This window comes from Oncorhynchus mykiss, chromosome 12 (assembly GCF_057628025.1).
Source record: "Oncorhynchus mykiss isolate SJ-2025 chromosome 12, ASM5762802v1, whole genome shotgun sequence".
In the NCBI taxonomy this organism is placed as follows: Eukaryota; Metazoa; Chordata; class Actinopteri; order Salmoniformes; family Salmonidae; genus Oncorhynchus; species Oncorhynchus mykiss.
Window position 1 is genome coordinate 28,968,620 of NC_143033.1, and position 21,067 is coordinate 28,989,686.

The window sequence follows — 21,067 nt, forward strand, 5'->3', positions numbered from 1 at the left end:
AAAGTAATGTTTTGTCATACCCGTGCTATTTGGTCTGATATACTACGGCTTTCAGCCAATCAGCATTCAGGGCTCAAACCAGGTATATAATTAAGCAATAAGGCCTGGGGGGGGGGGGGGGGGGGGGGGGTGGTATATGGCAAATGCTAAGGGGAGGGGCTCCAACCACCCGGTTTATAATTGTACATTAATTCCCTTTGCGCATGTATTTGTATTTATTATGGATCCCAATTTTTTTTTTTTTTTTACCTTTATTTAACTAGGCAACTCAGTTAAGAACAAATTCTTATTTTCAATGACAGCCTAGGAACAGTGTGTTAACTGCCTTGTTCAGGGGCAGAACAACAGATCTTTACCTTGCCAGCTTGGGGATTCGATCTTGCATCCTTTCGGTTACTAGTTCAACGCTCTAACCACTAGGCTACCTGCCACACCAGCACACAGATCAGACACCCATGCATGCCCCACAAGACATGCCACCAGAGGTCTATTCACAGTCCCCAAGTCCAGAACAGATGATGGGAGGTGCACATTACTACATAGAGCCATAACTACATGGATCTCTGTTCTACATCAGGTAACTCATGCAAGCAGTAGAATCAGATTTTAAAAAACAGATAAAAATACACCTTATGGAACAGTGGGGACTGTGAAGCAACACAAACATAGGCACAGACACATGCATACACACATATGATAACATATGCACTATACACACATGTACACATAGATTTTGTGTTGTAATAAGTGCTGTGCTTGTTGAATGTCCTATAAGCGTGCGGTTATAGTTTGAAGCTTTTTCTTGAGTGGGCAGCTTGTTAGGCATGTGCATAACTGTAGATAAATCCGACAGGAGAGTTTGGGTGATAAAAGTTGGAGATAGGATCTCGAAATCTATGAGCAAGAAACACTTGGATGAACATAAAAAACTAATGTTAGGCTATTTTCTGCCAATTGTGCTGTTATTATGTTCCAAATGTAAAAACTGCAAATGGCCCATTTGCGAGATTGACTCATCACTTCAATAGGCTTTGGCTACAGACTAAAATTTGGGTTTATGATTGTAATTCAATTTTGCCATGGTTTGCTTAAAAGCAGGTAGCCTATAGCCCCTAATAGGCCTACATTTCATTTCAGTAGCTGAGACAAGATGTAGACTGAACGACTTAGCAGCTTGCTTAGTTCAAATTGACAGACTCATTTATACAATATGAATAGCGATGCGATTAAGAGGTAAGAATTGGTTGTGTTTCCCAATAGCCTGCTAGAATAGGCTACTGAGGATGGGGTCATCATTTCAATCACTGAATTAAATACGTGCTGAAAATCTGTTGTCAATTTATTTACTGTAAAATAGCATTGTATCTGGTCAAACACAATTTTTCCAAAAACTTTACTAAGCGTTGGTAACAGGCTGATTGGTGGACTATTTGAGCCAGTGAAGGGGGCTTTACTTAGGTGGCAGAAGGACTTTTGCTTCCCGTACACGTACTCATTCAAGGGTTTTTCTTAATTCTTACTATTTTCTACATTGTAGATTTACAGTGAAGACATCAAAACTATGAAATATCACATCATGTAATAACCAAAAAAGTGTTAAACAAATCAAAATATATTTTAGATTTGAGATTCTTCAAAGTAGCCACCCTTTGCCTTGATGACAGCTTTGCACACTTTCAACCAGCTTCATGAGGAATGCTTTTCCAACAGGAGTTGGAACAGAAGGACAGAAGGAGTTCCCACATATGCTGACCACTTGTTGGCTGCATTTCATTCACTCTGCAGTCAAACTCATCCCAAACCATCTCAATTGGGTTGAGGTCAGGTGATTGTGGAGGCCAGGTCATCTGATGCAGCACTCCATCCCTCTCCTTCCTGGTCAAATAGCCCTTACACGGCCTGGAGGTGTGTTTTGGGTCATTGTCCTGTTGAAAAACAAATGATAGTCCCACTAAGCGCAAAATGACGTATCGCTGCAAGGTTCTGTGGTAGCCATGCTGGTTAAATGTGCCTTGAATTCTAAATAAATCACTGACAGTGTCACCAGCAAAGCATCCCCACACCATCACACCTCCTCCATGCTTCACGATGGGAACCACACATGTGGAGATAATCCGTTCACCTACTCTGCGTCTCACAAAGACACGGCGGTTGGAACCAAAAATCTCAATTTGGACTCATCACACCAAAGGACAGATTTCCACTGGTCTAATGTCCATTGCGCGTGTTTCTTGGCCCAAGCAAGTCCCTTCTTCTTATTGGTGTCCTTTAGTAGTGGTTTCTTTGCAGCAATTCGACCACAAAGGCCTAATTCACACAGTCTCCTCTGAACAGTTGATGTTGAGATGTGTCTGTTACTTGAACTCTGTGAAGCATTTATTTGGGCTGCAATTTCTGAGGCTGGTAACTCTAATGAACTTATCCTCTGCAGCAGAGGTAACTCTGGGTCTTCCTTTCCTGTCACGGTCCTCATGAGAGCCAGTTTCATCATAGCGCTTCAAGTTTTTTATGACTGCACTTGAGAAACTTTTCCGGATTGACTGACCTTCATGTCTTACTGTACCTTGTCACAACACAACTGATTGGCTCAAACGCATTAAGAAGGAAAGAAATTCCACAAATTAACTTTTAACAAGGCACACTTGTTACTTGAAATGCATTCCAGGTGACTAACTCATAAAGTTGTCTGAGAGAATACCAAGAGTGTGCAAAGCTATCATCAAGGCAAAGGGTGGCTACTTTGAAGAATCTGAAATATAAAAATATTTTGATTTGTTGAACACTTCTTTTCCTACTACATGATTCCATACGTGTTATTTCATAGTTTTGATGTCTTCACTATTGTTCTACAATGTAAAAAATAGTACACTTGGATGAAGGTTCACCTTCCAACAGGACAACGACCCTAAGCACACAGCCAAGACAACACAGGAGTTGCATCGGGACAAGTCTCTGAATGTCCTTGAGTACCCCAGCCAGAGCCCAGACTTGAACCAAATCGAACATCTCTGGAGAGACCTGAAAATAGCTGTGCAGCAACGCTACCCATCCAACCTGACAGAGCTTGAGGGGATCTGCAGAGAAGAATGGGAGAAACTCCCCAAATACAGGTGTGTCAAGCTTGAAGCTTCATACCCAAGAAGACTCAAGGCTGTATTCGCTGCCAAAGGTGCTTCAACAAAGTACTGAGTAAAGGGTCTGAATACTTATGTAAATGTGACATTTCTTTTCTTTTCTATTTTCCCCACACACAAAAAAAAAAGGTTTTACTTTGTCATCATGGAATATTGTGTGTAGATTGATGAGGGAAAAAAACTATTCCATCCATTTTAGAACAAGCCTGTAACGTTACAAATTGTGGAAAAAGTGAAGGGGTCTGAAAACTTTCCAAATACACTTTAGGTCTAACTACAGTATACATGTTTGAGGGTTACTACTACAATACATAATTCAAAACATGAAAACTTTACTACATAAAACCATTAAATACAGTTGGAATGTAGTTTCCATCAAACAGAAAAACAACAACATGGATAAATACATTTAGATTGTGAATACTGCAATTGACTTTTGCATTACCCATATATACTGAACAAAAATATAAGCGCAACATGCAACAATTTCAAAGACTTTACTGATATACAGTTCATATGAGGAAAACGGTCAATTGAAATAAATCTTTAAGCCCTAATCTATGGATTTCACATGACTGTGAATACAGATATGCATCTGCTGGTCACAGATACAGTACCTTAAAAAAATGGGCCTCACAATGGGCCTCAGGATCTTGTCACAGTATTTCTATGTATTCAAATTGCCATCGATAAAATGTTAATTGTCCGTAGCTTATACCTGCCCATACCATAACCTCCACCATAATGTCAACATTGTTCACATCAGCAAACCACTCGCCCACACGACGCCATACACATAGTCTGTGGTTGTGAGGCCGGTTTGACGTACTGCCATATTATCTAAAACGACGTTGGAGGCGGCTTATGGCAGAGAAATTAACATTCAATCTCTGGCAACAGCTCTGGTGGACTTTCCTGCAGTCAGCATGCCAATTGCACGCTCCCTCAAAACTTGAGACATCCGTGGCATTGTGTTGTGTGACAAAACTGTACATTTTAAAGTGCCTTTTTATTGTCCCCAGAACAAGGTGCACCTGTGTAATGGTCATCGGTTTCTTGATATGCCATACTTGTCAGGTGGATAGAATATCTTGGCAATGGAGAAATACTTACTAACAGGGAGGTAACATTTGTTCACAAACATTTTAAGAAATAAGCTTTTTGTGCTTTTTTTCAACCAACACTTTACATGTTGAGTTTATATTTTTGTTCAGTGCAGTTGTTTAAGGTCATTCAAAGGCAGATTGCAGTATCTTCATTTTATGGGTCATAGGTGAAATCAGTGGTTATGATTAATGCTGACTCCGCCTACAGCCCGAGTGCACGCACACACAGCCTGTGAGTTTCAAACTTCCGAGTCCTAGAGCTAGGATTCTTTATCAAAAACCTGTCGAGGTATTCGCCTGAATTATCCTTAAAACCTTCCCTTTTGGAGGTTTCTAGTAACTCTTTGAAAGTTTGTCGGTGTATTTGAGGCCTGGACAAACTGACAATCCAATGTATCGGACATTGCAACAGTTCCTCGCGCTTATGGGTTTATTCGCAGTGCCAGGTGAGTTCGAAGTTACTTCATTAATTTCTGTGTTCAGTCCTATGGCAATTAGTCGCTATTCTGTATGATCAAGTAAATCAAACGAATATTGTTGATAATTTATAGCTTTACATGAACACTTAGGCCTATTATTATTCAGTCAAAACATTGATCAGAGGCTCCAGCAGTCATCTTGCTCACGAATCACATTGACACCACTGTCCAGTTGTGGACTCGAGTCACATGATGACTTGAGACTCCACTTAATAGAAAATAAAATTACTTGAGACTTGAAATGATCTTGCCAGGTTTTGTAATGTTTTGTCACTCATTTTGTGGCACAGAGTCTTGTGGATTAAAGCCAATTCAGGGTACTAGGAAGTAACTACCTCCCCTAAGAACAATGTCTAATTTCTGACACAAATGATCGTTTAGAAAAAGTATATATAGGACGAAGGTCATGTTAAGGCGAATAAACTACAAAGGGAAACAAATGGCTACAGTTTACACTTTTTTTGCCATTTCATAAAATATTGCTTTTAGAAAAGGGGTGTTTTTCTTTTTAAGTACCAGGGTAACTGGCCCTCCCATGGGGTGCCTGGTAGAAGATTATGGCATAGGGTTTCACGCAAATGTGTTAAAATCCATTTAATCAGTTTTATTTAGAAATTCTTTAGTAAGTAATACTTAAAAGCTAAGTCTAGTGGTCTTATTTTAATTATTTAAATAAAATATTGGGGGAAATGGTGTTGCACATGTCGCTATTAATATCCAAACTCTGAGGAGATTTGATGTAAAGTCCTTCTTTAAGTCACCTGTACATACATTTTCTTTGATCTTTTCGTTGTTCCTTTTCCATAATATCCATTATGCATAATTGCACTAAATATTATTTGAATAATACAAGATTTTATATCACAGTAGTCTTTAAAATGACATGCAGGAGCAAAAGGTTTTCAATAGTTGTTTATAATTAAGTTAAAAAAATATGAATTGGAATATAATATTTGAATGGAATATAACATTTTAATAACTTAACTCGTTAATTCAGTGTAACATTGATGTGGCAACTGTCTTATGCTTTGCTGAGGGTGTGCCCAACATGCCCCTATTCACATCGACGGGGCTGTAGTGGAGCGGGTCGAGAGTTTCAAGTTCCTTGGTGTCCACATCCCCAACAAACTATCATGGTCCAAACACACCAACAAAGTTGTGAAGAGGGCACGACAATGCCTTTTCCACCTCAGGAGACTTGAAAAGATTTGGCATGGGTCCGCAGATACTCAAAAAGTTCTACAGCTGCACCATCGAGATCATCCTGACTGGTTGCATCACCGCCTGGTATGGCAACTGCTCGGCATCCTACTGTGAGGTGCTACAGAGGGTAGTGCGTAGTACATCACTGGGGCCAAGCTTCCTGCAATCCAGGACCTATATACTAACTAGGCGGTGTCGGAGGAAGGCCCAAAAAATTGTCAAAGACTCCAGTCACTGAAGTTATTAACTGTTCTCTCTGCTACCGTACAGCAAGCGGTATCGGAGTGCCAAGTCTAGGTCCAAATAGCTTCTACCCCCAAGCCATAAGACTGCTGAACAATTAATAAAATGGCCACTGGGACTATTACACTGCTGCAACCCGCTGATTATTATCTATGCATAGTCACTTTACCCATACCTACGTACCTTGACTAATCTGTACACCCTTTATAGTGATTCAGTACCGGTACCCCCTGTATATAGCCTCACAATTGTTATTTTTTTGTTGCTTTTAATAATTTTTTAACTTTAGTTTATTTAGTAAATATTTTCTTAACTGCGTTGTTGGTTAATGACTTGTAAGTAAGAATTTCACAGTAAGGTCTACTACACCTGTTGTATTTGGCACGTGACAAATAAAATGTTGATTTATTGCACGATTCTAATTTGTACATAGGTCACAAATATAGCTATTCCCAGTAAAATTGGAGCACAACTCATTAGCCTACCTCCTGCACTGCTCACACCTAATCCAGTGACTGAAAACAGGGGAGAGATGCCAATTGAAAAGCTCTCTCTTAAAAACATAGTTGGCTATATGACATAAAATGCTGTGTAAAATAAATCACAGAAACAATGAGAAAATATGGAAAAATAAATAAATAATGACATTTTATAAAGCAGTCCGTGTAATCATCTGCCAGAGTAGCCCCAATCGGCCCGAGACCCAAGTAATACATTTGGGTCAGATAACTCACATCGTAATCGGCCTGAGCTCAATCCCTGCAACCTAGCCACAAGTAATACTGCTTAATGCGGCCCAGACTCGGGCCACATAACGTCGGCCGAGTCTGACTCTCAGCCGGAATCGGCCCAGATCCACTGTGCTAGCTGGGGTGGCAGCCAGGGAAAGTGTTGGGGAAATAATTTGGTGACATCTTGTGGTCTTAATCTGAATTACAGGGGGATAGTTACCTAGTACCTTATACTTGATCCGAAAATGTGGTTGGAGGCTCCATATGGAGGGTGTGACGCAATTGTGAAGCCTTCGGAGGCATGCAGAGTCCAAATCAAGCTCCTTACCGCATTGCCCGCCTCTCGAAATGTATAACACCGTATAGCTCTGCATTGACGATAGGTGGGGGCGGTAGGTCCTGTATAAACACAAACTCACTTCGTTGACAACTTCCTTCACAACAGCTCTATTCCGTGAAGAGCAAGAAGTATGAATGCCCTGACTTCTGCATAGGCTCTATCACAGTAAATTCTGTAAGGCCAGTGCAAATGGACGGGACGGAAGCTATACTGTTACACTGGCAATACTATAGTGCCTATAAGAACATCCAATAGTCAAAGGTATATGAAATACAAATGGTATAGAGAGAAATAGTCCTATAAATACTATATTAACTACAACCTAAAACCTCTTACCTTGGAATATTGAAGTCTCATGTTAAAAGGAACCACCAACTTTCATATGTTCTCATGTTCTGAGCAAGGAACTTAAACGTATATTTTACATGGCACATATTTTACATGGCACATATTACTTTCTTCTCCAACATTTAGTTTTTGCATTATTTATACCAAATTGAACATGTTTCATTATTTATTTGAGGCTAAATTGATTTGATTGATTTTTTATATTAAGTTAAAATAAGTGTTAATTCAGTATTGTTGTAATTGTCATTATTACAAATAAAACAATCGGCCGATTAATTGGTATTGGCTTTTTTGGTCCTCCAATAATCGGTTGAAAAATCATAGTCGGTCGACCTCTTGTAAGGATGCATGTGAAACCCGTTTGGGGTGTCAAATGGTGACTATGCGCTGGAAAAAGTGGAGTCGTCAGTGGCCAGGAGTGGGCTTATTTTGATTAATTGTATTTCTGAAGAACAGAGGAAGATTGCAGTGGGCCTCAAAAGAATCCGAACAAAAGTTTTGTGTTTTGAACTTCGGAGGAGAGCACCCGTTTAAAGGAGTCTTCACAGGGGTAACGACGGATGTTCAGGTTGAATACCTGAAGAGAATTTGTGGTGTGATTGGTGCCCAGCGTCTGACCCACTGGGTGAATGGAGAAAAATAAGAAAGTCATTCGGTCCTGTTGTTTTTTAATAAAGAGCAAATACCTGTGTGATTGCCAATTATCCATAGAGGAAGAATGTTAAATTATAGGTAGAGAGTATTGCCATAATAAATAAATATGCAGCTCAAAACAATGTTGGTGATCAAGAATATTAACGGTTTACTTTGCAAGCTCATCAGCAGTGGGGCAACAAATACTAGCATAGGCCTACTGGTATTTTGGTATGTAACAATTGCTTGAAATTGATGATTTACTTATGAAGCTTTCATTTGGAATTTGTTTAAAATGAGTTATTACTGTGGAAAAAGCATAGGCGCCGCTCTCCAAACACCAGCCAATGGAGTTATTTTTTCTCTTGTTGAAATGTTTGCTATTGCTTTCACATGTTTAAATTCATTGGCCCTGTGTGATAAATCTATATCTAATAATAAAATAATTGCTGGTGTTTCATTCCATCCCGGTACCGTTTATTACAACATGTAGACATTTCATGTTTGATGGGCCTACAATACATTTTTATTTAGCCAACCATTTCGTTCCCTCAGAGTGGACGCAATGTTTATTGTGCACATGACCGTTCACAAGATTCATGGGGTAGAAGTTCTGTTTATTTAATTCAATATATGGTTTCCTTTTGTTCATATTTCCTGGGTTATGTCGGAGTCCCGTGCCTCTGTTATCCTCGTTGTGCGTAATAGGAGCACGCGCGCCTATGTGCGCATAGAAATAGGCTACATGGCCTGCACCCTTCGCTTTGGAGTCAGAACATGGAATAGGAGAATGTATTGTTCCATGTATGCATTGTGTTGAAACATCATTAATAATCATTAAGTTTGGTTAAGATTAATGTACCAATGTAACAATGGATGTGGAAATTGCCTTTTTGTATGAAATGGCTCTTTCACCATTGGATCACAAAGACCTATACATAAATCTACTCTCTGAGCATGTCAACCTGCCTTGCCTTCTGCTGATTTTATGCCCCTACGACTGCTACAAGTTTTACAATTACAAATGCTAATCAAAATGTGTTGTAGACAAAATGACGAAAAGGGCTGTCTTACTACATAGACAAAGATTTGTACTTGAACAAGTCCTTGCATGTATCGATTTTATTTTTACTTGACTTGAGTCTCGATTTGACTTGCTCATAGAATGCACGACTTGGACTTGACTCGAGTCTTGACCCGTTCTACTTGGGACTCAACTTGAGAACTCTGACCTTCTGACTCTAATAATAGTGACTTGGTCCCGCCTCTGCCACTGTCAGGCTCAGATGGCTACCGGTCAGGTGACCAGGAACCCCAATCTAATTTCCACAATCTTGATAATAAGTAGTCTACTCTTGATTTATACTTTTATCATTATAGCTTGGACATGCAGTATATATTGACATTTCTGACATGTTTCTCAGATTGATCAGGCCAAAGCTCATAGTGATCATAAGTTATTGTCCTCCTGGATAATTGTTAGATGGATATGGAAGGCCAGGTATTGATGTATGAATATGAAAGTCTATACTGTGTACCTATCCGATGTGTATAATACGCCCTATAGCTCTGTCTGATATCAGGAAGCAGGGGAGTGTCTTTAGTGCTGCAGATTGTATTTATTCTTTGGATCTGATTCTGACTAGCTCTGCCTTGAGGCAACTCAGCCAAGAGTTAGTGGATCACACCCAGTGTTTTATATGAAAGCATCCGGTCTGTAAATGTCTCTGTTTTGTTTGTGTGGGTTATACTTTCAAGGCCATGGGAGGACTATCTCTCCTCCCTGTACTCAAAGTACTAATGTGCTGCTGCTCTAGTCTGAATAATACAACACATCGGTCATCACATGAATTCCATCCAATCAGGGAGCGCAGAGAGGGGCCTTTCTGAAGTCTGTCTGGGAAGTGAAGCTCAGCCATCGGGTTGATTGATTTTTAGTGCTGTCATGTCTACTCTAGGGTAGTGAATGTCGTTTGTTACAATACAGTGATTCGCCAGGATGGTTCCCTCAGCTCAGATACTTTCTACAGTGTTTTTTACTGATCTTTTGCTTGTCTGCCCATGGACATGACAGGGTGGATAGGATTTAGAGTGACTGGCTGTTTTAATCCATAACACAGGACTTTCAGGGCAATGAGGCAGAGCATGAAGGAAAAAGGAATGCACATGGCTGGTATTAATCCCTTTTTGTCTCGAGCCCCTACCCTGCCGAACTCCTGAAGGAGATAAATCTAATCGACATGGGTACAGATGGAAGATTTCATGTTTGCCAGAACACTTGATGTTTTTTAAATATTTTTTTTACCTTTATCAGAATCCTTTTATACTTCCTGGCTGGTTCAGGCTCTCATACGTGGACCTCTGGACTGAAGACCTACAATCATTAACCATCCACCTGCCGGTATCATTAACCAGACAGTGACACACACACACACAGACTGCCAAATATAAACACAATGGAATGCTAAGTAGAGGTCTTCACGGGTCCAAAAGTTGGACCTGTCCGTGGGTTTCCCACCTGACCCTATTTCTATAAAAAACAAATTAAACGGAGGTTTGTTGCGAGTGGACCCGAGGACAGTCAGACCCGTTCCGAAAAGGCACGTGGGGAAAAAAAGACCCAAACAGACCAGTGCTGGTTTGGGACTGAATGAGTAGAGAGAGAGAGAAAGACACCTCTGACTGGGTGCTGTCAGTGCCATAAATAAATGAGCGATAGGCCTATTGGCCAAATGATCCACAGTTACGTGCCCTTAAAATCTGCCTGAAACCAATTACACAAATAGTATTGGTTGTGTTTTGATGTGTAGCATATTAAAAAAGGCACCGTTCAGCTGTCGGCGATCAGGCCTTTATGGTAGAGTGGCCAGATGGAATCCACTCCTCAGTAAAAGCCACATGACAGCCAGTTTTCAAAAAGGCACCTTAAGACTCTCGGCCCATGAGAAACAAGATTCTCTGAAACCAAGATTGAACTCTTTGACCTGAATGCCAAGCGTCACATCTGGAGGAAACCTGGCATTATCCCTACGGTGAAGCATGGTGGTGGCAGCATCGTGCTGTAGGGATGTTTTTAAGTGGCAGGGACTGGGAGAATCTAGCAAAGTACAGTGAGATCCTTGATGAAAACCTGGTCCAGAGCGCTTAGGACCTTAGACTGGGGTGAAGGTTCACCTTTCAATAGGACAATGACCCAAAGCACACAGCCAAGACAACGCAGGAGTGGCTTCGGGACAAGTCTCTGAATGTCCTTGAGAGACCTGAGAATAGTTGTGCATCGACGCTCTCCATCCAACCTGACAGAGCTTGAGAGGATCTGCAGAGAAGAATGGGAGAAACTCCCCAAATACAGCTGTGCCAAGCGTGTAGTGTCATACCCAAGAAGACTGTTTTAATTAGTTCTCCGCATCCAGTGCAGGCGGGAGGGATTGATAATTGCGCTACCGAACTGCCCCTAATCAAAACGGCCCAAACCCAGCCGTCAGAAAACACCGAAAATGTAACTTTTTTTCAATGTGTCAATCACTCTCGAGTCATCTGGGACCCACGAGCTAAGCCCAAGGGACTACTAGGGGGGCACTTGAACATTCGTAGTGTCATTCCAAAAAGTGATCAAATTCAACATCTACTCACAGATTCCAACCTTGACTTCCTCTGCCTCTCAGAGACACGGCTCCATTAAAAACTCTCCATATGCTGCTTTGATTGTGATTGGCTACAATGTCTTCAGGAGAGACAGGATTGAAGGAAGAGGAGGGGGTGAGATGATTTACATTAAAGAACATGTCTGATGTAAACAAATTGAGTGGTCATGTGATAATGAACTAGAATGTATTGGCCTGAATGTTACACTGTCTCCCCAAATGTCTTTTACCCTTATTGGAATGTATAGGCCACCATCCACCAAAAGTGTGTTTTTTGATCAGTTTAATAACATGCTTGGGGAATGTGACTTTGAAAGAGGTCATCTTAATGGGAGATTTTAATATGAATTATGAAGACAAGTTTTGTAGGAAAACCCTCAAACGGATCACTAATACCTTTGACCTTACACAGCTAGTTAAAGGACCAACCAGGGTGACTTGTTGCTCTAAAACTCAGATTGATTTGGTGTTCAATAATAAACCAGAGAGGGTGACTAAATCATTCAATATGGTTACTGGGCTATCTGAACATAATCTGACACTTATAGCCAGAAAGCTGTCTATAAGAGCAGGTTTAACCTCTCTACTGTTAGAAAGCCGGATCAACTAAGAATACCTAAGAGTGAATTAAGCTATTTTGAAAACACAATTAAGGGAATTAACTGGAATGATCTCTTGTCCTATACAGATGTGGAAGCTGATAGTCAGGTTTTTCTATCCACAATCCAGACTACAATAAATGGTTTCCTAAAGAAAATCAAATCCAAACCTGGCCAAAAGAGCACTCTTCCTTGGCTAAATGGAGAAATCTGGAAATTGTTGAAAGAACGAGATTATTCTCTAAAAAGATCAAAATTAGAGCATGACAGACGTAGGTTTACCAGAACCCCTCCTCTGGTTTCTTGGGCTCAGTGCTAGTAAATGATGCTCAACCTGTCTTCACTAAAGAACTCTAAAGCCAAAGATGTGTTTGGGCTGGACTCTACCTTTTCTTAAAAACTACAGAGTCACTCATTGGCCCCATTACTAAGGTCACCAACACATCTATTGGTCTCTGGGTGTTTCCAATGGTATGGAAGTCGGCCATAATAATGGCCGTCTTTAAATCAGGCGACCCTGCTAACGTGAGTAACTACAGGCCCATTAGTATACCACCTGTGGTGTCAAAGGTTGTTGAAAAGTGTGTAGCAGGACAACTGATTGCCCACCTCAACAACAGACCCTTCACATTACACTCCATGCAGTTTGGCTTCAGAGTGAAACACTCCACAGAAACGGCCAACTGCTTTCTTCTGGAAAATGTGAAGTCCAAGATGGACAAAGGGGGCGTTGTTGGGGCTGTGTTTCTGGACCTAAGGAAGGCTTTTGATACTGTTAACCATGAGATTCTCATCACAAAATTGTCCAAGTTCAACTTTTCCCCTGATGCCTTGAGATGGATGAAATCATACCTTGAAGGCAGAAGTCAGTGTGTCAGAGTGAGCAATGAGCTGTCGCCCACTCTTAGCTATGATGTGGGCGTGTAATTTTTTTGCATCTCACTCCCTCTTTGGTTTTACATTTTTATGGTTTGAGTGCTAGTAGCCCTATATTGCGCCAAACACAACATTACAGTTGGAACTTAATTTGGCCAAAGAAAATGGCTCAAAACAAAGTAAAAGTGCAATATGTGCCATGTAAAAAAGCTAACCTTTAAGTTCCTTGCTCAGAACATGAGAACATATGAAAGCTGGTGATTCCTTTTAACACGAGTCTTCAATATTCCCAGTTTAGAAATGTTAGGTTGTAGTTATTATAGAACTGTATAGGACTATTTCTCTCTATACCATTTGTATTTCATATACCTTTGACTATTGGATGTTCTTATAGGCACTATAGTATTGCCAGCCTAATCTCGGGAGTTGATAGGCTTGAAGTCATAAACAGCACTGTGCTTCAAGCATTGCGAAGAGCTGCTGGCAAACACAGGAAAGTGCTGTTTGAGTGAATGATTACGAGCCTGCTGCTGCCTACCACCGCTCAGTCAGACTGCTCTTTCAAATATCAAATCATAGACTTAATTATAATCTAATAAACACACAGAAATACTAGCCTTGGGTCATTAATATGGTCAAATCCGGAAACTATCATTTTGAAAACAAAACGTTTATTCTTTCAGTGAAATACGGAACCGTTCCATATTTTATCGAACGGGTGGCATCCACAAGTCTCTAAATATTGGTGTTACATTGCGCAACCTTCAATGTTATGTCATAATTCTGTAAAATTCTGGCAAATGAATTACGGTTTTGGAAGAAATGGTCTTCACACAGTTCGCAACGAGTCAGGCTGCCCAAACTGCTGCATATACCCTGACTCTGCTTCACAGAAGGCAAGAGAAGTGACACAATTTCTCTAGTTAATATTGCCTGCTAACATGAATTTCTTTTAACTAAATATGCAGGTTTAAAAATATATACTTGTGTATTGATTTTAAGAAAGGCATTGATGTTCATGGTTAGGTACACCATCACCCGTTTGGCGAAGTAGGCTGTGATTCAATGGTAAATTAACAGGCACCACCAATGTTTTTATAACATTTTTACAATGTCAATTGCCTTTTAATCCGCCTGTATGCATTTCAAGACCTGGCATATGAGGGTGAAGTGAGATACCCGATGGGTTGGACAATACTTAACTCGTCAATCATCTTAAAAACAACATATATACTTAACTGGAAATCAACCAATCCTCCATCATTCACACAATGGAAAAGTCAAATGCTTTATCTAAAAATTGAAAGTGTGTGGGCTACGGAGAGAAACAACAAAATGGTACAGTTTGAGACCAGTGATGCGGAAGCTGGAGATGGGGGGTGCTAGTGGGTCTGGGCAGGTGTGATGTAGTTGATATTTGTATGATGTCATGTGTACAGTCGTGGCCAAAGGTTTTGAGAATGACACAAATATTAATTTTCACAAAGTCTGCTGCCTCAGTATGTATGATGGCAATTTGCATATACTCCAGAATGTTATGAAGAGTGATCAGATGAATTGCAATTAATTGCAAAGTCCCTCTTTGCCATGCAAATGAACTGAATCCCCCAAAAACATTTCCACTGCATTTCAGCCCTGCCGCAAAAGGACCAGCTGTCAGTGATTCCATCATGTCAGTGATTCTCTTGTTAACACAGGTGTGAGTGTTGACGAGGACAAGCCTGGAGATCACTCTGTCATGGTGATTGAGTTTGAATAACAGACTGGAAGCTTCAAAAGGAGGGTGGTGCTTGGAATCATTGTTCTTCCTCTGTCATCCATGGTTACCTGCAAGGAAACAGGTGTCGTCATCATTGCTTTGCAAAAAAGGGCTTCACAGGCAAGGATATTGCTGCCAGTAAGAATGCACCCAAATCAACAATTTATCGGATCATTAAGAACTTCATGGAGAGTAGTTCAATTGTTGTGAAGAAGGCTTCAGGATGCCCAAGAAAGTCCAGCAAGCGCCAGGACCGTCTCCTAAGGTTGATTCAGCTGCGGGATCTGGGCACCAACAGTACAGAGCTTGCTCAGGAATGGCAGCAGGCAGGTGTGAGTGCATCTGCATGCACAGTGAGGTGAAGACTTTTGGAGGATGGCCTGGTGTCAAGAAGGGCAGCAAAGAAGCCAGTTCTCTCCAGAAAAAACATCAGGGACAGACTGATATTCTGCAAAAGGTACAGGGATTGGACTGCTGAGGACTGGGGTAAAGTCATTTTCTCTGATAAATCCCCTTTCTGATTGTTTGGGGCATCCGGAAAAAAGCTTGTCCGGAGAAGACAAGGTGAACGCTACCATCAGTCCTGTGTCATGCCAACAGTAAAGCATCCTGAGACCATTCATGTGTGGGGTTGCTTCTCAGCCAAGGGAGTGGGCTCACTCACAATTTTGCCTAAGAACACAGCCATGAATAAAGAATGGTACCAACACGTCCTCCGAGAGTCACTTCTCTCAACCATCCAGGAACAGTTTGGTGACGAACAATGCCTTTTCCAGCATGATGGAGCACCTTGCCATAAGGCAAAAGTGATAACTAAGTGGCTCTGGGAACAAAGCATCGATATTTTGGGTCCATGGCCAGGAAACTCCCCAGACCTTAATCCGATTGAGAACTTGTGGTCAATCCTCAAGAGGCGGGTTTCACAAACAAAACCCCACAAATTCGGACAAATTCCAAGCATTGATTATGCAAGAATGGGCTGCCATCAATCAGGATGTGGCCCAGAAGTTAGTTGACAGCATGCCAGGGTGTATTGCAGAGGTCTTGAAAAAGAAGGGTCAACACTGCAAATATTGATTCTTTGCATCAACTTCATGTAATTGTCAGTAAAACCTTTGACACTTATGAAATGCTTGTAAATATACTTCAGTATTCCATAGTAACATCTGACAAAAATATCTAAAGACACTGAAGCAGCAAGCCTTGTGAAAATTAATATTTGTGTCATTCTCAAAACTTTTGGCCACGACTGTATGTTTTGTATTGTTTATAAAATATCAAATTAAGTATAACATTTTTAAAAAAACAATACAAATAAAACTTGTCTCTGGGTTTTCTTTTCACTATACTCTTTCTCCTCTTACTTTTGTTTTAATTAAATGAAAAATGCTGCCATATTCTCAATCAACAGTAGCCAAGGCTCCTTTCACTCGCTCTCTCTCCCTCCTCGGCAGCAGGCACATGTGAGGTGAGCAGCCGGAACCAGTTTCAGCTGGACATAAGCTATACGTTTTATTGAGTTGCAAATGGCTGACACGGATAACAAGCTTGCGCAGTTCTCCTCACCTCACACACATTCCATTAACTGAGGATGAGTCCAATCGGGTCCAGTAGGCAATTTTAATTGCAAATTAAGACCCATGGAAATTATATTTGACCCGACCCAGATCAGAGACAGAAGTCTGAATTTAGGACCCGGACCCAACCCGGGCCGAATCTCCGAATTTCGGGTCTGTGAAGACCCATGCTGAATCAATGGAGGGCCAAACCACCTGCTTTCTAATTTGATATTTTTTTTTATAGTTTATATGTTCATTCAGATTGTGTTTGACTCGGGTGTGATTTATAACTCTAGCTCAGCTCATTATGGTGATTGTGCGGTCCAGTGTGAACCAAAGTACTGTAGGCGAGATAACACGCTTGAAGGGTTTGACTGAGTACAGGTTGAAGCGTTTGAGGGAGGGTACACATATTACTGAGCTACGCTACAGCTCCAGGGATTTGAAAAGTGTAGTCAACGAACAACTTCACTTTTTGGAAGTCGAGGCTGTGTTAACTGAAGAGAGCGGACCAAGTTTAGAATGAAGATGTGTAAACAGACATGGTTGTTGCGGAAACCACTATCAACCTTCTCATGGTCATCATGTGTACACATGAGTCTGCAAAATTAATTTTTCTGTGTTTAATAGTGTGCTCTCAAAGTTCTGTGAGGACTTTGATAAGGTGCTTGCTCATGCTACTCTCAGGGTTATTGTGTATATCATGTAGTGTTAACACAGTAAGCTGTGCTTACGTGTCTCATTGGGTCCACTCTGTGTGTCAGGTGTGCTGCGAGTCGTTGGGATGGAGATTTTCACATCCAAGGAGGTGGAGGCGTTGAACGGGACAGAAGTGAGATTGAAGTGCACCTTTAAGTCCAAACACCCAGTGTCCCACTCCTCTGTGGCTGTCTCCTGGAACTTCCGTCCCCTGAACCAGGGAGCTGAGGAGTCGGTAGGTGTCCTTTCCACACTGGAAGCAGAAATAACAGTTGTCAAACAAGGAAGCTGTCTGAATTAGGAGGGAGACTGGATTAGCCTCGTAAACCAGCTTGACTACTGGATAGACATGGAGGCTTTTTTTTAGCAGAGGATTACCTAAAACATCAACATTTTAGAGCAGTGCATAATTGTGTGTGTGTGTCAGGTGTTTTACTACCAGGAGACGGCATACCCCCCTACAGAGGGGCGGTTTAAGGGCCATGCAGTGTGGTCAGGGGACATCCTGAGACGGGATGCCTCCATCAGTCTGCATGAAGTCCCCTTCACCTTCAACGGCACCTACACCTGCCAGGTCCGCAACCTGCCCGACGTCCACGGCATCAATGGAGAGGTCACCCTCAGGGTTGTCCACAAAGGTCAGTCAGTCAGTCAGTCACTCACACTGGTGTGTTGCATAGAAACCTTAGCATGGACTAATCTATTGTTGTGTGTGTGTGTGTGTGTGCTGGCTGTGCTGCTCCTTCCAGTCTCCATCTCTGATATAGGCATCCTGGCTGCAGCCATCGGGGGAACCATCGCCATAGTCCTGGTGCTGCTGGGTCTCTTCATGGTGTTCAAGTACCGCAACCACCATGCCAACACAGACATGGAGCTGCAGGGGAGGAAACTGCAGGAAACCAGAGAGTTGCAGGAGAGAGAGTTGCAGGCCAACATCCTACAGGAGAGAGAGCTACAGGCCAGGGTTCTACAGGAGAGAGAGTTGCAGGCCAACATCCTACAGGAGAAAAAGCTGAAGGCCAGTGAGAAGGAGCGTAAGGACCCTACAGTGTGGTGATGGGTCAGGGGTCAGGGGCGTGTCTCCCTCTCTACCTCTGCTGACTGGTGTGGGGAGGCGTTCTGTCAGGACGGACTGGTCTCTGACTGGAGGGGCAGGCCAGTCCAGGACCACTATTTGGGAGGGACTGATGCATTTTTTTGGTCGGTGTCCTTCTTTCTTCTACCCTCCACTCATCTCTCCCTCAATATGAGTATTAGGGATCTCTGTACATTCCACTAGTTTTAATGTCAGGGACTGTTTTATGAACTTAATGTTTTTTACAGACAACTATGTGATTGGGTTGACTGTGCCATCCCAGGATATACAGTATTTTTTTTTCAAATGTAACCCCCCCCCAAAAAAAACATCACTTATCAGAATGCTAACAAAATGCAAAAAGTACTAAGGAATCCCCATAGCGGATGCTAGGTAAATGCTAACGAACGCTTGGGAACATTTTACTATTAACAACCCAGCTCCTAAAGTTATGCAAGTATCTCGAAATGCAGCATGCACAAAATATATATTAGACAGCAGGGATCTTATTTCAGGACGGGATCGTGTCTGCTGCTGTTACCAAGAAGCTTGATCTTGCAAGCTAAGTGTAGCCACTTAGCTGGCATTAGTAAAGTAGCAGGACCCAGCTGGAAATAATTTATTTGGTACATCTTAGATAGTTAAATTAGTAGTTATAAGATGCATAGCTGGCAAACAGCTGTAACTTGATCACTTCACTTAAGTTGTGCTGTAGGGGTGACTCACCTCATGAACCTCCCATTTTGCTCATCGTCTATCGTTGTAAACAAACACACTTGACTTGCTCAAACAGCTGTTTTGGGAACTAGTACTGGTAAGCTTCATAATGGTTAACACGTTCTGCTTTATCTATTACCTAGTGCACAAGTTGAATGCACGTATTTATTTAAAAAGTACTAATATTAAAATGTATAAAAACAAAAAACATTATTGACAGTATTGTAAAATCATACTGATGTTGTTTCGAAATACCCCGGGATACGGTATATACGGCGTACCGCCAAATCCTACTATGTGATTGTATTTTGACTATGTAGTATGGTGACTACTCTTATTAGATATGGCTGAATTGACACCAGCGGCAGTCTCTTGATGTGGTGGCATCTGTTTCATTACATTTGGTTTGGTAGCCATTTGTTCTAAATTCATTTACATAATTATTTTAACACTTGATTAATCTTGATTAAATTTGGGAATAATGTATTTGGCAGCAGATTTGTGAGTGTGTTCTATGGTTATGATTAAGGTCCCGTTGTGAATTTAGTCAGTGAAACCATTTTTTTTATTTTTTAAAACCTGTTCTATCTGGGGTAGGCTACAGTAAGGGCTAGTGCTGGTGGAAGCCCTGTATCTAGGGGTGGCTAAGGGCTAAGCTCAAGGTAAATAGGGCTGGTGGAAGCTTTCCTGGGCCAGGAGCTTTCAGTGACTAACACACTCCTGCTTCCTGCAACAATGACAGCATAAATTACTGCCTATTACTGCTGGACATAAAACGTAACTGTCAATCACCTTTGAATGCAGAAGAAGAACCCCACAATTCCAAGAAGCCTGTTTTCCATGTGTTATGTAGTTTTTGTGATCTGATGTGCCCAACGTGTCCATTGAAGGAAGCCTTTCCATCTGTCTCTTTCTGGGTCCATGCTGAGGATCATGGGTGTTGTGGTCTCAAAGGTTTCCCCCCCTTTCTTACTCTGCCTATGGAAATCTGGTACATCAATGCAGGGCCCTCGCTGCTGTCCAAATCCATACATGATCGTGTGTGTGTGTGTGTGTGTGTGTGTGTGTGTGTGTGTGTGTGTGTGTAGAGGATGACTAAGCCAGGTACAGATAGGGCTGGAAAAGCCTCGAGCAAAGAGGGTAGAATGTTAGCAGTAAAGCTTTTATTGGCCACAATTAGACCAAATATCAATATTGGCAGGATCAATGAGTGTATAGTACTCAATCCTTTTATTTTCATCATAATGACGTAGCTATTGATTTTGGTGGTTAAATTGATAATGCGTCTTCACCTACTGATGAGACTGGAAGAGCTATGTGATTCTGAATGTCACTGGAGGTCAAGGCTGTATTATGTTTGAATCTTCCTCATCTGATGCACATAGACATGGATTGTGACTGTGATGGCCATGTTGTATCCCACTGTGCTGAGAGAGAGAGAACGAACACTCCTAACAGTGTTTGAGAGATGGTCATATGGTCCTACCCGGTGGATCCTGCCGCTCATTCCTACAGTACACAAGTATGGCTTTCAGTTTAGGAGAAACATGAAGATGTCACTGGCCCAAACATGAAGACATCATCAGTCCATTCTAGCTGGAGACGAGGTGCTGGTTCAGGTCTCCTGCCTTTTGGCTCTACAGTTATCTGATGTCTGTCCTATCTGATCAAATCCTGCCTCCAGCCAGCCCCATAACACCCTATGGTGTTGACTGGAAATTGCGTTCTCCTGATCAAATCACATGTTATTTTTCACATGTTTAGTAAACAACAGGTGTAGACTAACAGTGAAATGCTTACTTATGGGTCCTTCCCAACAATGCAGAGAGAAAAATAATAGAAAGATAACACGAAGGATAAATACACAATTAGTGATGATAACTATATAGACGGGGTACTAGTACAGAGTCGATGTTCAGGGG

The 21,067-nt window shown here is 41.5% G+C and overlaps 1 protein-coding gene across 1 annotated transcript; it reads left to right on the top strand.

The window, feature by feature from the left end:
- Nucleotides 1-4,428: 4,428 nt before the first annotated feature.
- On the top strand, nucleotides 4,429-19,631 carry LOC110537343 (myelin protein zero-like protein 2). The gene is made up of 4 exons (XM_021623297.3): nucleotides 4,429-4,686; nucleotides 17,419-17,588; nucleotides 17,781-17,991; nucleotides 18,103-19,631. The coding sequence occupies exons 1-4, from the start codon at nucleotides 4,632-4,634 to the stop codon at nucleotides 18,408-18,410; spliced, it is 744 nt and encodes a 247-aa protein (XP_021478972.2). The 5' UTR covers nucleotides 4,429-4,631; the 3' UTR covers nucleotides 18,411-19,631.
- Nucleotides 19,632-21,067: the final 1,436 nt, after the last annotated feature.

Excerpts from the sequence above, each read along its gene's own strand:
- LOC110537343 (XM_021623297.3), top strand. The coding sequence starts at position 4,632 with ATGTATCGGACATTGCAACAGTTCCTCGCGCTTATGGGTTTATTCGCA. Across the intron at positions 4,687-17,418 it reads GGGTTTATTCGCAGTGCCAG|GTGTGCTGCGAGTCGTTGGG; the intron begins GTGAGTTCGAAG and ends TCTGTGTGTCAG. Across the intron at positions 17,992-18,102 it reads CCTCAGGGTTGTCCACAAAG|TCTCCATCTCTGATATAGGC; the intron begins GTCAGTCAGTCA and ends TGCTCCTTCCAG.